The sequence below is a fragment of the Macaca nemestrina genome, chromosome 9, assembly GCF_043159975.1.
Source record: "Macaca nemestrina isolate mMacNem1 chromosome 9, mMacNem.hap1, whole genome shotgun sequence".
Lineage (NCBI taxonomy): Eukaryota > Metazoa > Chordata > Mammalia > Primates > Cercopithecidae > Macaca > Macaca nemestrina.
In genome coordinates, this window is record NC_092133.1 from 32,707,422 (window position 1) to 32,726,283 (window position 18,862).

General features: G+C 52.7%; 1 protein-coding gene across 4 annotated transcripts; it reads right to left on the reverse strand.

Moving 5' to 3' along the window:
• Window positions 1-1,139: 1,139 nt before the first annotated feature.
• On the reverse strand, window positions 1,140-5,512 carry LOC105478378 (Kazal type serine peptidase inhibitor domain 1). Of its 4 annotated transcripts, XM_011735603.3 has the most exons (6): window positions 5,370-5,483; window positions 4,635-4,759; window positions 3,651-4,207; window positions 2,307-2,467; window positions 2,078-2,225; window positions 1,140-1,886 (listed from the first exon to the last, which is right to left on the reverse strand). In XM_011735603.3, exons 3-6 carry the CDS (start codon window positions 4,153-4,155, stop codon window positions 1,792-1,794), a joined length of 909 nt encoding a protein of 302 aa, XP_011733905.1. In that variant the 5' UTR covers window positions 4,156-4,207; window positions 4,635-4,759; window positions 5,370-5,483; the 3' UTR covers window positions 1,140-1,791. The 4 variants fall into 4 exon arrangements, with proteins under 4 accessions (XP_011733905.1, XP_070925359.1, XP_011733904.1 ...); XM_071069258.1 differs by lacking the exon at window positions 4,635-4,759 and having other exon boundaries at window positions 5,370-5,512; XM_011735602.3 differs by lacking the exon at window positions 5,370-5,483 and having other exon boundaries at window positions 4,635-4,791.
• Window positions 5,513-18,862: the final 13,350 nt, after the last annotated feature.

An 18,862-nucleotide genomic window follows, 5' to 3' on the forward strand; every position in this document is an offset into this window, starting at 1 on the left:
GACGCGGTAGGGGCTATGGACCCGCAGAGGGCGCCTTGGAGCCCAGCTGGGCGAAGAACAAGCTAGGGGCGGATTCCCTGGCCGATGCTGGGACTCACACCCAAGTTCCCTCTTTCAGCGCCGAGTGGATTTTGGCCACGGTGCCGAACAGCACGCCCCACCCTCGCCTACCCCTCTGATTCTGCTTCTGTGGGCGCCCTGGAATCGGCTCCCAGTATCCAACCCGCTTGCGCTGTTGTGCGCGGCTCCTGGGGCCGCCCGGCTCCAGCCTGGGTTCGGCAATAAACACTGTCGCTGGCTTAAGGACCCGGGGCAAGGCAGCAGTAGATGGAGTCGTGCGTAGCCGCGGGAGGGGCGGCCAAGCAGGCCCTGGGGTTGGAGTTCCGGACCACGCCCCTCCCATGAGGCCAGGCTCCCTGCGTTGGGCCCCAGAGGACAAATTCTGACGCTGAGCCAAGGGCAGGCCCTCCCGCAGTGGCGCCAGGATCTGGGTGGAGCGCTGGCGTGTAGGAGGCTGTCGCCATCCACACGCAGTGTCTCGGCCTCGCTGACTTATGCTTTCATTCTCTCCGTCAATCATTAAATAAACATTGAGTCTCACCAGTGTCCCTGAGCTAGGTAAGGAGAATGAGGAAAGAGATTTGGGGACCCCAAGCCAGAGAGGACATGTCACAATTGGGGCAGATAGGAAACAGGCTTACCATGGCTCTGGCTTCTGCAGGAAAAGGGTAGATTCCTATGGGAGCTGGGGAAGAGTATGGACCACACAGGTGACCAAACTTCTACCCTCCTCTCTCTATGCATTCATTTTGGGGGCCTACCCACATAGGCCTGATTCCCCATTCTGGCCTGGGAAAGGGTTTGGAGTAAGATGAGCACAGAAGCAGGTAATGTATACCAGCCCCAATGGAGGGCATACCGGGAAGATAACTTCCCTCCAACCAAATGGCTCCAGCCTCCCTCCCTCAAAGGCAGGATAGGCCCAAGTTCAAACCTTCTCTCTGTACATCTGGCAGGCATGTGCTTAGAGAGCAGGCCCTGCAGCTTCTAGAAGCCAGAGTTCTGTTAGTGTGGGAGGCCTCCCAAGGATATTCAGTTTTCATGTGCACATCCACATAAACTGTCTGTGCATCTGTCTGTGCATCATTAGAAATCTTTATTGGTGCCTAGCCCTGTGCTAGGTTTTGTCCAGTACAGAGCGGTATAAGATCTGGAGCTGGCCTCACCCATCTCTCTGCACTGAACTAAGCCACGCTCTGCTGTGCTCTCTCTTGTGCAAAAGAGGGCAGACAGCAAAGGGGACTTGCAGTCAGTAGGTGCAACTGGGGCTTAGGAGAGAGGGAAAAGTTCTGGAAGATGAGTTTGGGGAAAGGGCAAACAAGCTAGGTAAACGTTGGGGACCAGGAAATAGCAAGAACCAGGGCCTGGGAGGAAGGGCAGTTAGAAGTGTGGCGGAGCAGGGCTGGATGAAGTGGAGAATCCTGGTGCCTCCACCTCCGTGTCTGCTCTGGCCCCCATCCCAGCCTGGGGAACAACCTGTTGGAGGTCCTACTGGCCAGGGCATCTCCTGCATGGACCCCTTTATACCCCACTGGTCTTGGTCTCAGCCTCTCTCCCTAACCTCCTCCAGCTTTTGTCTCTCCCCTACCACCCTGCTACCTTGGAGTTAAATAGGCCTCCCATGATCATCCCCATGAAAGCAGTCCATGAAGGGAATCTGCTCCCCTTTCCAGGTCTTTTCAAGAGCAGGGATGAACACTATAGCTGCTCACCCACCCCCATGGGCCAGAGCTAGTAGTAATCGTCACTCTCTTGACTCTCAGTTTCCTCCTCAGGAACCAGGTTTAGTGATCGCAGCTGGGGGATGCCTGTAGAATTCAGCTGGTCTGCAAACACACGTGGGCAAAGGAGAGAAAACAGGAGAGAGGGGCTGTCAGTACCAACATAGCCCAGTCTGCGGAAGGCTATGCTTGTGTATGCACCCACATGCACACAGACACATGGACTGTTTCTTACATATTCACAGCTGGAATCCAGCACCATCCCTCCAACTCCCAGAGCTCAGGAATCCCCTTACCAGGTGTGAGCACTGTCAAGCTAGCAGGGGCCTCCACCTGACCCAGCGCATTGCGGGCAAGGCAGCGGTAGGTGCCCTCATCGCTGGGACGCACAGCCTGGATCTGCAGCCAGCCAGTCACCTCAAACCTCTGGGGTCCACCCCTAAACTGGAGCCAGGCAAAGAATCAGCGAGGTCCTTCTGGAGGGCCCTGGGCTGCCTGAGGGAAGCCTCTCCCACCGGTCTCTACCTGCACGGAGATGTGGGGGTCATCCCCTGGCAGCTGGATGTCCAAGCCATCCTTCCTCCACTCGATGGAGGCCATGGGGTAGGCAAACACCTCACAGCCAAAGATCACATCCTGCCCTGTCACATTCCAAGTGTCATATGGATGTGATACGATCTGGGGCCCTGGGGGTGAAGGTGGGAGGTCTGAGAATAGCATGGCCCAGCAAAGGCGTCCAGTCTGGCAAACACATGATACACAAATTTTTGTGGACATGCTTGTGGCAGAACACAATATATGCTGAGGTAAATACATATCCATAAACACACCATGACACACACAGGTACACACAGATGTGGATGCTGGTACACACAAGGGTACCACGCAGATGTGGAGATAGATATACATGCACATGTGCACATAGGACCTCATGCAGACTCAATGCACAAACAAGCACACACACCTACACTGTAGCTTGGCAGCCACTCTGTCCCCAACTGCTCTCCTGTCCTCATTCCACCCTCCCCAGCCTTTCCCGCAGTGCCTATAACTAAAACCTTCCAGATACCCGTTCCCCTTTTCTAAACAGGCCCAGTTCCCAAAGGCGGAAAAGCAGCCGTTCCCTACACAGCGGGACCCCCTGGGGGAGTCCCCCGGCAAGGCGGAGAACCTGAAGCTGGACTTGTGCAACAGGCAGGAGGCCTGCAGGAGTGCAGGAAATTGCTGGGATCCCCGCGGGGTGTTTGTTTTCTGACTGCCCCAGCCGAGCCAGACACAGAGCCGGGGCTCAGGAAGTGAAAGTTACTGAAGCTGCCAAGGAAAGCTAGAACCCTGAATGGCCCCCAGTCCCCGGGGATAGAGAGAGAACTAGCTGAGCTTCCTGCTCCTCTTCACTAATCCCTAAACGCAGAAGAAAGGAGAGAGGTGGGGAGACTGAGTGAACAGACTGCTCTAAGAATCTGCCCAAATGAAACGTGATTGCATCTCACAGGAACCCGTTTTGCTGCCTGCACTGGTCTGGGAAAAGTGTGTGTGGACGAGGGGTTCTGAGCAAACCATAGGCTATGTGCCCGCGCCCTCAGAGGACCTGTCTCTCCCTGCCAGCCAGCTCTGGAGCTTTCACATGGTTCAGCGCATGCAGCTTGCTGACGAAGCCTGGGACCCTCACTCCACTCCACTCCCCCACTCCCACCTTCAGGTGGCAGCTTCTATGGACCAGTAGCGAGAGCAGGGTTTTATACTGGACTCGAGGCCTCTATGGCCTTATCTATTTTGATCTGTTGGCCAGAGACCAACGCCGTCAGGGGTCGGGGAGCAGTGCCTTTAGGAAACCTAAGTGCTGGGGTGGGGGCCCCGGGCCGTGCGTACCCGATTCGCAGGGCCCCGGGTGTGCCACAGTGAGGTTGGCAGCGGGCCGAGCGCGGGCCGCCTCCTGCAGGCGGCAGATCTGGGCGTAGGTGTGACCGTCGGACCCACAGAGCGGGCTCTGCGAGCGACAGGCACACAGCGGTTCTGGCACCTCTCCGCGGCTCAGGTCGCCGCCTGTGTCCAGCCGGCACTCAAGCTGCTCGCCGCAGTGCCCGTAGAAGTGAGCACTGGGGTCCAGGTCGCAGAGCTGGCCCTCGAGGTTGGCGCATTCCCAGCAGCAGCCGCACGCGTCGCGCACCCAGCCAGCCAGGCAACCCCGCGGCGCGGCGCACTCTTCTGGCCGGCAGGGAGCGCAGCCCTCGCCCTCCGCTAGCAGCCGCAGCCAGCCGCGCCGCAGGTAATCTGGGCCTGACGACGGCCTTGCGCCGGTCGGGAGCGGCGTCCGCACCATCAGCAGTAGCAGGAGCACAGACAGCGCCAAGGCAGCTGCGGGCGGCGGCGGCATGGTTAGCGGGAAGCCCTGCGAGCACTCGGGGCATCAGCGCGTTCGTGGCACCCTGCCAGGAAGGGAAGCCAGGTCAGGAGGTCAGAACGGGACCTGTGCCGAAAGACCAACCTCACTGCTTCTTGTACCAAAGCATGACGCTAGCATCGCCCCCTCCCCTGCTACCAAGTAGACTCCCCCAACACATTAGGCCTAGTGACCCTCTAGGGATTATCCAGTTATGGCAGTTAGCAATCAGTTGGGCTGTTCTCGGGGGTGGCTGGGAGGGAAGAAAGGTGAGGAAGGGGTGATAAGGATCAAGCGCACGCACACCCACCACGAGCACCACTTCCGTGCACCATCCGACTCCGATCCCTGGCCCCTGAGCATCCTTGCCCAAAGAGAATGGACGGCTCCAGAAGTAAGAAGCTGTTAATGGGGGGTGGAAACAGCGGGAGCTGATGCCCCCTTGCTTATGGCCTGGGGCACAGAGTGCTCACCTAGTGTCCGGGACTAGGCCCTTCGCAGCAGCCGTGATTCGAGTCCGAAAGAAAAGGTTATGGAAATAAAGCAGGGGCGCAGTCAGCCGGGCCCGCCAGCCACCTCTGCTCCGGCCTGAGGACTTCTGAGAGAGCCCACGGACTCGGATTCAGAAAACAGCTCCTCCGCCCCCTCTCTCCGCCCCTCGATTTAGCGCACCCGCCTTCCCACTGGTTCTAAGGCTGCCAATTTTATGTAGCCACACGGGACCCTCCCGGGTCATTTCCCCCAGCCTGGCCCAAAGTCACAGTGCGAGCAGAGGAGCCGTAACCAGACACCGAGGCTAGGAGAGAGGAAGGGGGTGAGGACCAGAGGCGGGGAGTGGGGGTAGGAGTTTGGCTGGGAAGCTCAAAGTGTTGGCTGAACGGCTAGGCCCTGTCCCATCTGCCTTTACAGTCCCTGGCGTCGGCGAGGGCAGCTGCATAAGGGGGAAGCGGCAGGAGCTCTGCTGCCAAGTCATTTTACGTCGACGTCGGGGCGCCCCTGGAGGGCAGGACCAACCAACTTCGCCTCCCCGCAGCCCAGGGCTGGTTCCGGGGAGCGACTGCAGGCTTGCCCACCCAGCTCCCCCACCGAGGCGCTGACAGACTGGGCGCCTACATCTGCCTTCCCTCATCTGGCCTCCTCCTTCCTCCCCACATCCGGCAGGTGCTGCAACCCGCGGGTGAGCCGGGTGATTCGGGGTCGGAGCTAACCAGCGGCCGCAGGGAGAGGCGGGCTGGGCCTCCCAGGCGGGCGTCCCTCGGGTCGGGATTACAGGTTACGGTTGCGAGGCTGGCAGGGCCGGAGGCACTCGGCCGCGCGGCCGCCACCACTGCCACCGTGGCACTTTGGGCCGGGGGCGGGGAGGAGAGCATTCCTGGAGGCCCGCCCGCCAAACCCGGGTCGCGCAGGCCCCTCCCCGGACGGCCCCATGCGGCTCAGAGAAGCCGCGGCGCAGTCCAGCTCGCTGGGGGCGGGGGACAGAAATCGGCGGCCGGCGAGGGGGCGGCACTTAGCCAGGCTCCGCCCACAAGGCCTGGCTGTGGTGCCCGCCCGCCTGCGCGGGATCGACTCCGCATGCGCACTGGAGCCCTGGACTCCAACCGGCACTCTCCTTTCGGAGAGCGCCCCTGAGTTGGGCCAACCCCATTCATTCAGGGGCTCACGAGCCACGTAGGCGCCATCCCTGGCGAGAGGGGTTCTGAGGAGGGGGGCAAGGGCAGACACTCTCTCCTGGTCTCAAACTGTCGCGAGAATCAGAACAGGAACTCTACGAACCGAGAACACTAAGAGCCCGCGGATTTTAAACAGGAAAAAGAAAGGGCGGAGCCAGCTCTGGCAGATAGTTGTGAGTAATCCCTGGTCCTTGGCCTAAGTGTCGACCTGGGGCAGAAGGGGAACTGTCAGAGAGCTGCCGGAAACCGTGAAAAAGACCAGAGACAGGGACTTGTGGGGCTGACGAATGGAGTCAACCAAGGAGAGGTCTCTGGCTCTAACAAAACACCTTGGGGACGGAACTCCTTGTCCGGGATACAGAGCAGAAACAAGTCCGGGATCTCTTAATGAATTGCTGCCGGCTTCTAAGGCCCGGAGCTGATATTTCAACAACAAACTCCACAGACCTGGAAACTCTTCACTTATCCCACTATTGTAGACAGTTGCTTACTTTCAGTCTTTCCTATGCTCTAAGCTTCTGGTAGTAGGAATCGTGCCTAACTCACTACTGTATCTTGTGAACCTAGCCCCGAGCCAGGTGGCACGGCAAATTCTTGGTAAATATTTGTGGATTAAATGTGAAAGACTGCCTGAGTGTTTAACCTGGATTTTCTGAGTCGCTGATGGAGAACAGTAGATAGACGGGGAACCAGCGCCCTCTGGTGGACTTGTGGTTAGTGACGAGAACATCCTGGAACCGTGCATCCAGGTAGGCACAAAGATAATAAAAGGGGATCCGCTGTTATTAAGTAGAGATTTTGTTCTTGTAAAACCCTACATACCGTAAAAATACTTTTAGAAGGGAGTTTTTTGAATAGGACACAACTTGAGAGTTTAGATACATTCCCTGATCCTCAGCATCCCATACTTCATCCGTCAAGGCTCCAAAACTTTCAGTAACATCTATGCGCATCGTAAATAGTAAAGAGATAGCAAATAATTTTGCGTATTTATACTTTGAAAACGTTTACTCGGTTTTGTGCAAAACAGGCCAAAGGGAAGGGATTCTCTAGCCTAGATGATGTGAATACTGCTAGGGAGAGGAGCCAGGTGGCAGCATCCTTTGCATTTAATGAGGGAGACTAGATCCAGATGGGCAGGGTGACGTTGAAATTTGTTGAATAATAGATGATCCCGCCTCTTTTTTCCCCTTTTCCTGCAGACGCTTGTACTGAAGGAGGAATGAGGTATAGAATGTAGTTTTCTTTCCACCATGAAACCCTGTGTTCACAAGATTATATGTTCACTTTCAGTCACTGACACATGAAATAACTGCAATATAATGACAGAATGATGAGCCGGAGTGTGGTGGTGCACACCTGTACTCCCAGCTATTTGGGAGGCTGAGGCAATAGGATCCCTTGAGCTCAAGGGTTCGAGAGACCATGTCTTTTTAAAAATACAATTTTAGGGCCAGGCATGGTGGCTCACACCTCTTAATTCCAGCACTTTGGGAGGCAGAGGCAGGCAGATCACCTGAGGTCAGGAGCTGGAGACCAGCTTGGCCGATATGGTGAAACCCGTCTCTACTAAAAATACAAAAATTAGCCGGGCGTGGTGGTGCACGCCTGTAATCCCAGCTACTCAGGAGGCTGAGGCAGGAGAATCGCTTGAACCTGGGAGGCAGAGGTTGCAGTGAGCCCAGATCATGCCACTGTACTCCAGCCTGGGCGACAGAGCAAGACCCCCTCTAAAAAAAAAAAGAAGGAAAAAAAAAGAAAGAAAAAATAGAATTTTAAAAATAAAAGAGTGAAGAGGGCTCTGTACAGATGAACAACAGAAGATGAAACAAGGCATACAGAGTCATTGTTTAATTTGGTAAAAAAAAAAAAAAATTACTTCAAAGGACCCACATATTTTAACGTGTCACTTCATGAAACCTGTTTTGACACAGCTGGTGAAAATAGTAGAGTTGCAACTTTGAGGAAGAAGCAGGAGTGAAATAAATGGTCCATGTTGACCTATTAGAGACCGATACAGAGAAATTGTGCTTCCTGTGAATATTAGAATAGGTTGAGTCGGGGAAAAAAAAAAGGCTAAACATAGATAATTAAAATGGAATACCTTGTAGCTGCCAACTATGACAAATAGGTAAACTCAAAATAACGTATGTAGGAAACAAGGTGACAAGTACATGTGGAAAAATAAGGTTAAGAGAAAAGAAGAAGTATATGGATACTGATCACAACTGTATGTATATTTATCATCTATATCATCAATAAACACCCTAAGAGAATTTGGAATGAGGCTAACGGTTGAGTGTAATACTCACTACTCCTTTATTTTGTAAGTTATTTTTCCTTTTTTTTTTTTTGAGACAGAGTCTAGCTTTGTCGCCCAGGCTGGAGTGCAGTGGCACAGTCTCAGCTCACTGCAACCTCGGCCTCCCAGGTTCAAGTGATTCTCCTGCCTCAGCCTCCTGAGTAGCCACCTGGCTTATTTATTTATTTATTTATTTATTTATTTTTAAGTAGAGACAGGGTTTTGCCATGTTGGCCAGGCTGGTCTTTAACTCCTGACCTCAAGTGATCTGCTCACCTTGGCTTCCTGGTAGAGGCTATTTTTATAGGTAAAATAGAATGTCAAGATAAATGTAGCAAAGCTGGGACGGCTGGGTAAAAAGATTGGCTGGGCATGGTGGTTCATGCCTGTAATCCCAGCACTTTGGGAGACCAAGGTGGGCAGATCACCTGAGGTCAGGAGTTCGAGATCAGCCTGGCCAACATGGGGAACCCCATCTCTACTAAAAATACAAAAATTAGCTGGGTATGGTGGTGCATGCCTATAATCCCAGCTACTTGGGAGGCTGAAACAATAGAATGGCTTGAACCCAGGAGGCGGAGTTGCAGTGAGCTGAGATCGTGCCACTACACGCCAACCTGGGCAACAGAGCAAAACTCCATCTAAAAAAAAACAACAAGAAAAGAAAAAAGGAAAATGTAATTCAGCTACAAGTAATGTTACAAAATGAAGACTGGAATAGCCGGGAACTGGCTCTCTGGAATACCTAGGCATTAAGGCAAGTTAAATAAGCTTCAGGACATCTAGAAGCAATCAGGCCTCAGTCTACCTTCCTATATCTCAAAAGGCAATCCCTCTCCCCAACACCCACCTTCAGTATCCCATTGACCCTTGAGATGGTGATTATAGCTCCATCCAACCTGATGACTTGGCCAAATGTTATATTGATAAACTTAGAAAATATGCTTAAATCATTCTACATGTAGATTCTTTCTACATTTCTTTTTCTTTCTTTTTTTTTTTTTGAGACAGAGTTTCACTCTTGTTGCCCAGGCTGGAGTGCAATGGCACAATCTCGGCTCACTGCAACCTCCACTTTCTGTGTTCAAGCGATTCTCCTGCCTCAGCCTCCCATGTAGCTGGGATTATAGGCGTGCACCACCACGCTAGGCTAATTTTGTATGTTTAGCAGAGACAGTGTTTCACCATGTTGGTCAGGCTGGTCTTGAACTGACCTCAAGTGATCCACCCACCTCGGCCTTGCAAAGTGCTGGGATTACAGGCGTGAGCCACCGCGCCCGGCCCTTTCTACATTTCTTGTTCTCATTTTGTTTTTAACTTAATTGCATTATGAAGTATAACAGACAAGCAGAAAAGTGCACAAAGTAGACATATGGTTAAATTAATTATTACTGAATGAACACTTATGTGATCATCATCCAGGTCAAGAAACAGAACGTTGCCAACACCCGCAGAAGCCCCCATCATGCCCCCTCCACAATAATTTCCTTCCTCTTCTCCCTAGATAACCTTTTTGTTTGTTTGTTTGGTTGGTTGGTTGGTTCGTTTGTTTTTGTTGAGACATGGTCTTTCTCTGTTGCCCAGGCTAGAGTGCAGTGGTGTGATCATGGTTAGCTGCAGTCTCAAACTCCTGGGCTCAAAGGATCCTTCCACCTCAGCCTCCCGAGTAACTGGGACTACAGGCACACCACCACACCTGGCTAATTTTTTTATTTTTATTTTTGCAGAGACAAGGTCTTACTATGTTATCCAGGCTGGTGTGGAACTCCTGACCTCAAGCAGGCCTCCCACCTCAGCCTCCCAAATTGCTGGGATTATAGATGTAAACCACTGTGCCTGACCAATAACCACCTTTAACTCTATACTTTAATTTTACCTGGTTTTGAAATTTATATAAATTGGGACATGCCTAGGATTGGAATTACTGCTTCATGTGATATGCATATTCAACATTAGTAGATTTTCTTTTCCTTCCTTCCTTTCCTTCATTTTCTTTCCTTTCTTTTCTTTCTTCTTCCCTCCCCCCTTCCTCCTTTCCTTTCCTTCCCCCTTCCTTCCCCCTTCCTTTCCCCTTCCTTCCCCCTTCCTTCCCCCTTCCTTCCCCCTTCCTTTCCCTTCCTTTCCCTTTCTTTCCCTTCCTTTCCCTTCCTTTCCCTCCCCTCCCCTCCCCTCCCCTTCCCCTCCCTTTCCCCTCCCTTTCTTTTTCTTTTTCTTTTTCTTTTTTGTTTTTTGAGACAGAGTCTCACTCTGTCTCCCAGGCTGGAGTACAGTGATGTGACTGGAGTACAAACCCATAGCAGATGTAGTCAGTGCCTCACTCGTATACCCTTGGCTCACACCAAAGGTTACCTGCAGATAGTTCCTTTACGATCTGGTGGGTCTGTCTGTCTGAGGGAGTTCTTTAGCCCCTAGAGTGAGCTCGGCTGACGTGCAGGGCAGGCTGGAAATGCCATGGAGGTAACAACTCGGTATCAAACCACATCCAGTGAGGAAAAACACTGGAGGACAGATAATCCTGTTCCTTTCCCTTCAGTGGGGTAATTTTGAGGTGTGTTCTCCACAGTTTTGCAGAAGGCTTAGAGAGACTTGAGTCACAGTTGCCTTCAGTAGTAACCTGCTCATTAATGCATCCTTTATTTGGTTTTCGTCCCCTCTCTGACTTCCCTTCTCCCTCACTGTGTTTTCTGGGATAAACTCCCAAATAAACTACTTGTACCAAAATCCTTGCCTCGGGATCTGCTTTCTGGGAAACCAAAACCTAAGACAACCCCTGTAGAGGGAGGAGGCCATCTTCCTGAGTGCCCCATCAAGACCATAGGGACCAGGGAGAGATCTTAGACCCCAGCACCACATTGTGACAGTATCTTTGCTCACATCCCATTTTATTTCCTTCCTTTTTGTTTTTTTCTTTTTGAAATAGAGTCTTTTTCTTTGGCCATGACTAGTCTCGAACTCATGACCTCAGGTGATCTGCCTGCCTCGGCCTTCCAAAGTGCTGGGATTACAGGCATGAGCCACCGCACCCAGCCTGGATATCCCACTTTCAACCTTTTCTCTTGAGAAATAACAGAGTCTAGTGTTGGCTTCTGTGGAGTGTTGGGACTCCCCTCAGCTGACCAGTTCACTGAAACTAAGGAAGAACCTGACAAATGTATGCTCAGAACTCCAAGCAAGAAACAGTGGGGGCTTTCTCAGGGCTGATGGGAAATAAAAAGGACTAATTAGCTAGGAACTACTTGGCTTTTAAGCAGCCAAACCACATGGAGAATCTCAGGTCCCAGTGGAGAATCTCAGGTCCCAGTAGAGCATCAGTATATGATTCATAGAATGCTGTGCATGTTTAAAAGTTCATAAGCATTACATGTCAACATACTCAGCCTACGAAAATCCAGAACTTTTTGTGCCTTTTCTATCATTTTCCCCAAGGGTAAGGTACAAGAAGAGAGGTAGCAAAATGTGGCAATCAAATCACGGGACCAGGAGCAGTGGCTCATGCCTATAATCCTAGTGCTTTGGGAGGCCAAGGCAAGAGGATCACTTGAGGCCAGGTGCCTTGGGAACATAAGGATACCCTGCCTCTACCCCCTCCCCAAATAGCTTAGCATGGTAGCATGCACCTATAGTCACAGCTACTTGGGAGGCTGAGATGGGAGGATCGCTTGAGCCCAGGAGTTCAAGGCTGCAGTGAACCACAATTGTGCCACTGCACTCCAACCTGGGTGACAAAGCAAGACCCCATCTCCAAAAACAAAACAAAACAAAAAAGCGGCAATCAGGAGAACTTCCCAATAAACCTGCTGGATCTGTCCCCCAGTGTGGGGGATACAGGTGGGAAATTTGTTGAGTAGAATCATATAGAAGTTGATGAGGCCGGGCGCGGTGGCTCACGCCTGTAATCCCTGCACTTTGGGAGGCCAAGGCGGGCGGATCACGAGGTCAGTAGATCGAGACCATCCTGGCTAACACGGTGAAACCCCATCTCTACTAAAATACAAAAAATTAGCCGGGTGCGGTGGCGGGCGCCTGTAGTCCCAGCTACTCCGGAGGCTGAGGCAGGAGAATGGCGCGAACCCGGGAGGCGGAGCTTGCAGTGAGCCGAGATGGTGCCACTGTACTCCAGCCTGGGCAACAGAGTGAAGACTCCGCCTCAAAAAAAAAAAAAAAAAAAAAAAAAGAAGTTGATGAACTAAAAAAGTGTGTAAAATTTTGGGGCTCTAAATTGGGGGTTAAGATCCCCTGGGTCCTGGGACTTTTTGACTTGCTGTCACACTCCCCTCAACAACTCTTTTTTTTTTTTGAAAGGGTCTTTCTCCATCTCCCAGACTGGAGTGCAGTGGCACAATTAGAGCTCACTGCAGCCTTGACCTTCTGGGCTTAAGCAATCCTCGTGCCTCAGCCTCCTAAGTAGCTGGGACCACAGCCACTTGTCACCACACTTAGCTACTTTTAAAAAATTATTTGTAGAAACGAAGTCTTGCTGTATTGCTCAGGCTGAACTTAAACTCCTGGGCTCAGGTAATCCTCCCACCTCAGCCTCCCAAAGTGCTGGGATTACCAGGGCATGCCACCACACCTGGCCTCACATTTTTGTTTTGTTTGGAGACGGAGTTTCACTTTGTCACCCAGGCTGGAGTGCAGTGGCACCATCTTAGCTCAGGGCAACCTTCGCCTCCCATGTTTGAGCAAATCTCATGCCTCAGTCTCCTGAGTAGTTGGGATTACAGGTGCACACCACCATGCCCAGCTAATTTTTTGTGTTTTAGTAGAGACAGGGTTTCACCATGTTGCCCAGGCTGGTCTCAAACTCCTAAGCTCAGGCAATCTGCCCGCCTCAGCCTCCCGAAGTGCAAGGAGTACAGGCATGAGTCACTGTGCCTGGCCTGGCCTAACATTTTTGAAAGTGTGGATGTATCACAAGAGACAAAGCTGCTGTGACCCAGGTCTTATGCTTCTGGAGCTACCAAGTGCAAACAATGGCCCAGCCACTAGGCACTATCTGTGACGGGCAACATGTATGGTAGGTGGCAGCTAGAGGCCCCACAGTCTAGGAAGGGCCTCCTAGAAGTTTTTATTTTGACTTAGAATCGAGGCTTTCAGTCTCAGCTTTGTCAGCAGCTGAGACCCATCTGAACCAAGGTTTCTTCTGAGAAACAAGGGTAAATTTGGACTTCAGGCATGTCATATTTGGCATGGTGTTTTTAAGTTTTTACTCGAACATTGAGACATTTTATATAAAAGTCCAGAATTTGGGGCCAGAATTGTCAGGCCAGGATGTTCAGAGAGGCTTTGAGGAGAACCCCCAGCTGCTCCTAGTGCTAGGATAAAGAGGTGGGAGGGGTAAGGTAAGAAAAGCCAGAGCTGATATCCAAGCTGCTGATGCTGCCAGATTGTTTTGAAAACAAAAAACAAGCAGTGGGGAATCTGGTCTACCCAGCAACAATTGAAGGAGAGTACTGGCTGCTGCTTTAAATAGGACTGGCCCTCTCCAGCTCAACACAATCCCAACCTAGTGTGCTTCCCTCATTTAAGATTCCTGACTGCTCTTTTGTAGCCTTTGAGTTCATGTTCCTTGAACTAGATGGTTCCTTCAGCTCTAACATGCAATAATAATAACAAGCCAGGCACGGTGGCTCATGCTTATAATCTCTGCACTTTGGGAGGCTGAGGTGGGAGGATCTTTTGAGCCCAAGAGTTCAAGATCAGCCTTGGAAACATAGTGAAACCCCCATCTCTACAAAAAGTAAAAAATTAGCTGGCTGTGGTGGCACATACCTGTAGTCCCAGCTACTAGGGAGGCTAAGGATGGAGGATGATCACTTGAGCCCAGGAGTTGAGGCTGCAGTGAGCTATGATGGTGCCACTACACTCCAGCCTGGGTGACAGAGCGAGACCCTGTGTCAAAATAATTATAATAATGATGATAACGACAACAATAATAGCTATCATTTATCAGTGCGACAGGCCCTATGGCAAACAATTTACGGATGTTAACTTGTTTCAGACTTACAAAACCGTGTTGGGTAGGATTATTAGAAGAGAAAGCTGAGTTTCAGACCTGTAGGAAAGTTTGCGCAGTGTCACTGACCAGTAAGCAACAGAGCTAAGACTTGAACCTGGAGCTTCCTAGGTCCAAGGCATGATTCTAACATCACACTATCCTGCCACTATTAGTGTATCTTTGTCAGCCTAACTTCATTGCAGCTGGAGCCAGAACAGCAGAAAGTGTTTTATAAATGTAAACACCCCATATTCAGGGGCCAAGCTGTGGAAATGCAGGCGAATGTGTGCCCAGATGGCAGGAGATCAGGAGGTAGGGAGATGATGGGGAAATCGCAGGTCACAGCATCTGGGCACCTGAGGCCAAAGTGCTTCAGGGTTGGCCTCAAGAGAAGACAAGAAAGATGAGGTGGGGGGAGGAGAGGGGAAGCCAGGATGTTTGAGAGTCCTTGGGGAGAACCTCCAGGTGTTCCTCCTGCTGAGACAGGCGGGTGGGAAGTGAGAGAAGCGAGCGCTGATGACTGAGCTGCTGGGGTTGGCAGGAACCTAACTGACTCGGTGGTTGGAGCGGGGGAGTGAGGCTAATGGGAATCAGGAGGCTCTCTGAGCCCCAGGGCCTAGTCCTCCTCATTCTTGCTCCCCTCTCCTTGCCTCAGTGGTCTGTGGCGACCAGCCACGTTCCTTTGCAGGAAACAGGCCAGCAACCTTACAGGGGAAAAATTGAGTCCTGCTTAGGTACAGAAACACAGCAACTTACCTAAGGTCTTGGGGCACCCGCCCGCGGCAGTGCATCGAGTTGGGACGTGAGAAGAGGAAAGGGCTTGTCCAGAGGCGCGTGGTTACACAGCCCATAAGGTTGGGGGTGGCCTGAACCTGAAGCGGAGCCTTGGCCAGCATCCTGCAACCAAAGCCTGAAGCGCCCCCCGGTGGGGACCGAGAGCGCTGCAGGCAGGTGGCGGCGCGGGTCAGGCGGGCGGGCGGAGGGAGCTCCCGCTACGTGGAGAACGAGGTGCGCCCCCTTCCCACCTGCGCGAGGGCACCCTGCCCTGGGGAGGAAAGGCGGGAGTCCGAGGCGGGTCGGATTCCCAGCCAGCTCCCTCCTCACAGGAGGCGGCCCATTATCCGGCGTCGTTAAAGAGCAATTAGATGGAAATTAAGCCGAGAACAAGTATTGATTATCTCATTAAGGCCGGGGGAGCCCGCTCAGTCGGGGAGAGTTTACCGCCGCTCACCCCATTATCTGCAAGGTGAAAGCCTGCGGTCATCAAAACCCAGTGATGTATCGATCTTGCCCCCATCCCCCCTAGAGTAACTGGGTTCTAGAGAGGTGACACCAGGGGTGTGATGAGCTGGAGGAAGAGCTCAGGCCCCTACTGTCTCTCTTAGCACTTTCTCTTTAGTTCCCTTTATTTTTTCAGTTTCTAGTCCCAAATTTCTTCTTTTCTTTTCTTTCTTTCTTTTTTTTTAAATATTGAGTCTCGCTCTGTTGCCCAGGCTAGAGTGCAATGGCGCGATCTCGGCTCACGGAAACGTCCGTCTCCCGGGTTCAAGCGATTCTCCTGCCTCAGCCTCCCGAGTAACTAAGATCACAGGCATGTGCCACCACACCCGGCTAATTTTTGTGTTTTTAGTAGAGACAGGGTTTCACCATGTTGACCAGGATGGTCTCCAACTCCTGACCTCAGATGATCCTCCCGCCTTGGTCTCCCAAAGTTCTGGGATTACAGGCGTGAGCCACCGAGTCCGGCCCAAATTTCTTCTGATGGTGGGGAAGGAGGAAAACCAGAGACAGTTCACATCTCTCTGAGATTGGAGAAAGAGGACTTCTGTGGTTTTACATCCAAGGAAGAGAAACCGGAGTTGAGACATAATGGAAAGAATTTGCCCCTGTTGACACACAGTACAGGGCACCCCTGGGCCCTGAACTCCTTACCTCCCAGGAGCGGCTGAGTTCTGGGTCACCATCATCGCCAAAGGAAGAGATTCCTAGGACAACCCCACAGGCTCTTCAAAGCCCAGCAACTTCAGAAGTCAGAGTCCTTGGGGTCCCTGATGGTATGATCTTTGTAGAAAAATCACAGTGTCCAAGAGGAAAGGTTTCATCCTGGCTTTACTTCTAACTGGCTGTGTGACCTCCTGCAAGTCACTCTGCCTCTCCAGGCCACAGAGTCCTCAAAAGAACGGGACCAGAAGAGCCCCAAGGCTCCAGTCCAAGTTCCTAGCTCCCTGCTGGCAGGCACTGGGGATGCGGCTGTGCTCTGCTCCACGTGCCCTCAGGAGCTCATGGTCCCAAAGGGGAAAAGACTCTGAACTGACATCATGGAAATCAATGTTACAATTATAATAGGAGTTAGAAGAAAGAGTGCAGGTGCTGTGAGGAAGTTTAAGCCGCAAGGAGGCTTGCACAGGAAGCAGATATTCCAATAAACACACAGGGGACAAGCCTGTTGCCCACTCATTCATTCAACACACAATTACTGAATGCACATCAGAGCCCCTGGTGAGCAAAACTATGGTGTCTTCCCCCTGGAACCCACAGTCCAGTGAGGGAGACAGACATCAATGATGTATATAATCGCCCGATAATTGCCGCACAAATAAAGGCAAAAGCACAAATACGGTAGGTATGCTGAAAAGTATGACGGGGTGCACGGAGCGAGAATAAGAGAACTGAATTGAGGGAGGGCGGGGGCCAAGGAAGCCTGTCCGAAAAAGCGATGGTCAGCCATCATTTAAAGTTGGAAGTCCTTAAATCGAGGCAGCAGGAAAGCTGGAGGAGTCCCTTGGAGAGGGCGAGCCCTTCTTCCCCCAAGTGCCAAGACTCTGCCTTGCCTTCGAGCGCTCCCAGGTCGGCGACGCAGCAGAGAACACTGACACTCGCAATCCCATTGCTGGACTCACCTGAGAGCCTCAGGTGCGCGGGCGAGTGGTAGGGGGAGCTGAAAGGAAGGCGGAGCGGAGGGACAGCAGCGGCAGGTGGTGCGCCCAGCCGGCGCCGGGTTGGCTCGCGCGGAGCGAGCGCCGCCGCCGCCGCAGTATCTGGGCTCATCTCCCTGCCCCGGAGCCGGGCAACTATTAATCTTGGTTGACGGTTTCTAATGTCCTCGTTGGGAGGTGGGGAGTGCGGCCCAGTCCGCCCTAAAGGTAGAAGTGGTTAATGGGCCTCTTCATCACCGCCAGGAGCCGGTCCCTGGCGGAGCGCGAGGGGCGCTGCAGCAGGTGAGACGCGGAGCTGGCGGAGACCATTAATGAAGCTGCCCGGGCTGGGGCGGACGGAGAGGGAAGCTGGGGAAGGGAGGCGGTTCCAGGGGTGAGAGGTAGGTTCGTCCGCCCCAACAGCCCAGCTTTGGTTGTGTGGAGTAGAGGAGCTCACCTGGGCGCCCTTTACCTGAGGGGGCCTTCTGAAGGCGCAGTGCTGGGTAGGATGCTGAGTTAGGCCTGCCTAGATATGGATCTTTTCAAAGGTGACACGAGTTGGGCTGGATGGGGAGGGGGGCGGTCCGAGAACCCAGGTCGTCCTGCAGTAAGCGAGGACCAGACACAAAGTGGGTGCTCTGAAATGTTTGCTGACCTGCAAGGCCTGTGCCTCACGTGTGCGGGGGAGAGATGTTAGGGTTAAGTGAGAATTTCGGGACCTGCCGACCCCAGTGATCAATAGCGTCCCGTCGTTTTACAGTCGCTCCCCTTCCTTCTCTGTGACTCAGTTTCCCCTTTGAGGCGGGTTTTCAAGCTCCCCAGCCCTCCAACTCCCAAGCCCGTCCCCTCCTCCAGCATAAGCTAGCGGGACCTGTCCCTAACCCCGTCCTCTCAATGCAGTCACCACTACCCTCGCCCCCCATCCTGGCCCAAACTACTGGGAGAGAAGAGGTGGTCCCACTCAGCCGTGGTGGCGCCACTCCAAGGCCCTCCGCTGGGACCCGCTGCCTCCCGGAGCCCGGGCTTCTCTGCGGGCTTGGCTGTCTCTCGTTGCTGTCAGCTTCTCTCCCGCCCCCTCCCGCCTCCAGCCGCATCAGAAATATATTGTATACTCACCTAATCCTGTTCAGTTACAGCATAATAAAACACATAATAAAAACCTAATTCATTTTTCTCCTGCGCCCCCAGTCTCCCAGCGTGTTCTTGCTCGGGATTAAAAATTTGTCTTCGTGTTTGTGGCACGCAGTCCCAACGCCTCCACATATTTAATGTATGAGCTGGGGCCCCTGAGCTCTGCGGTCTTTGAGCCAGGACGACGCCTGCCAGTCACCTGAGGATGCTGGCAGGAAAGAGAGAGGGGTGTGGACCTGCGTGGGGCCCCAGCAGTGCCCACTCCCTTCCTTTTCCTGGATGAGGCGCTTGAAGGCCCCCAGGTCTCCAGTGGCAGGGAGAGACAGCACATCCTTCCCGTCCAGCAGACCCGGGGTAGCTGCCAGTAGTCACATCCTGGAGCAGGTCCTTGGGAATCGAGTTTGGGGAAAGAGACTCGGCCTACCTGGTGCCGCTCAGCGGGAGATACAGAGTAGAGCCACAAAGAGGGGCCCCTCTATCCTCAGCCTTCATTCCCTCCTCTGCCTCTGACCTTCTGAGATGGCTTGGCCTGGCCTGGCCAGTGAAGCTCTGCCTTCCCTGCCTGGACCACCGTGCCCAGTCCCGATGGATTCCCTAACACCCTCTGATCACATTGTGAACAACCTTGAATTGCTAAAATAAGGTTAGAACTTCCCACCAATAAGGGAAAATTTCCTACAAAGAC

Excerpts from the sequence above, each read along its gene's own strand:
- LOC105478378 (XM_071069258.1), bottom strand. The coding sequence starts at position 4,155 with ATGCCGCCGCCGCCCGCAGCTGCCTTGGCGCTGTCTGTGCTCCTGCTA. Across the intron at positions 2,468-3,650 it reads CCCGGGGCCCTGCGAATCGG|GGCCCCAGATCGTATCACAT; the intron begins GTACGCACGGCC and ends CTTCACCCCCAG. Across the intron at positions 2,226-2,306 it reads ACCCCCACATCTCCGTGCAG|TTTAGGGGTGGACCCCAGAG; the intron begins GTAGAGACCGGT and ends GCCTGGCTCCAG.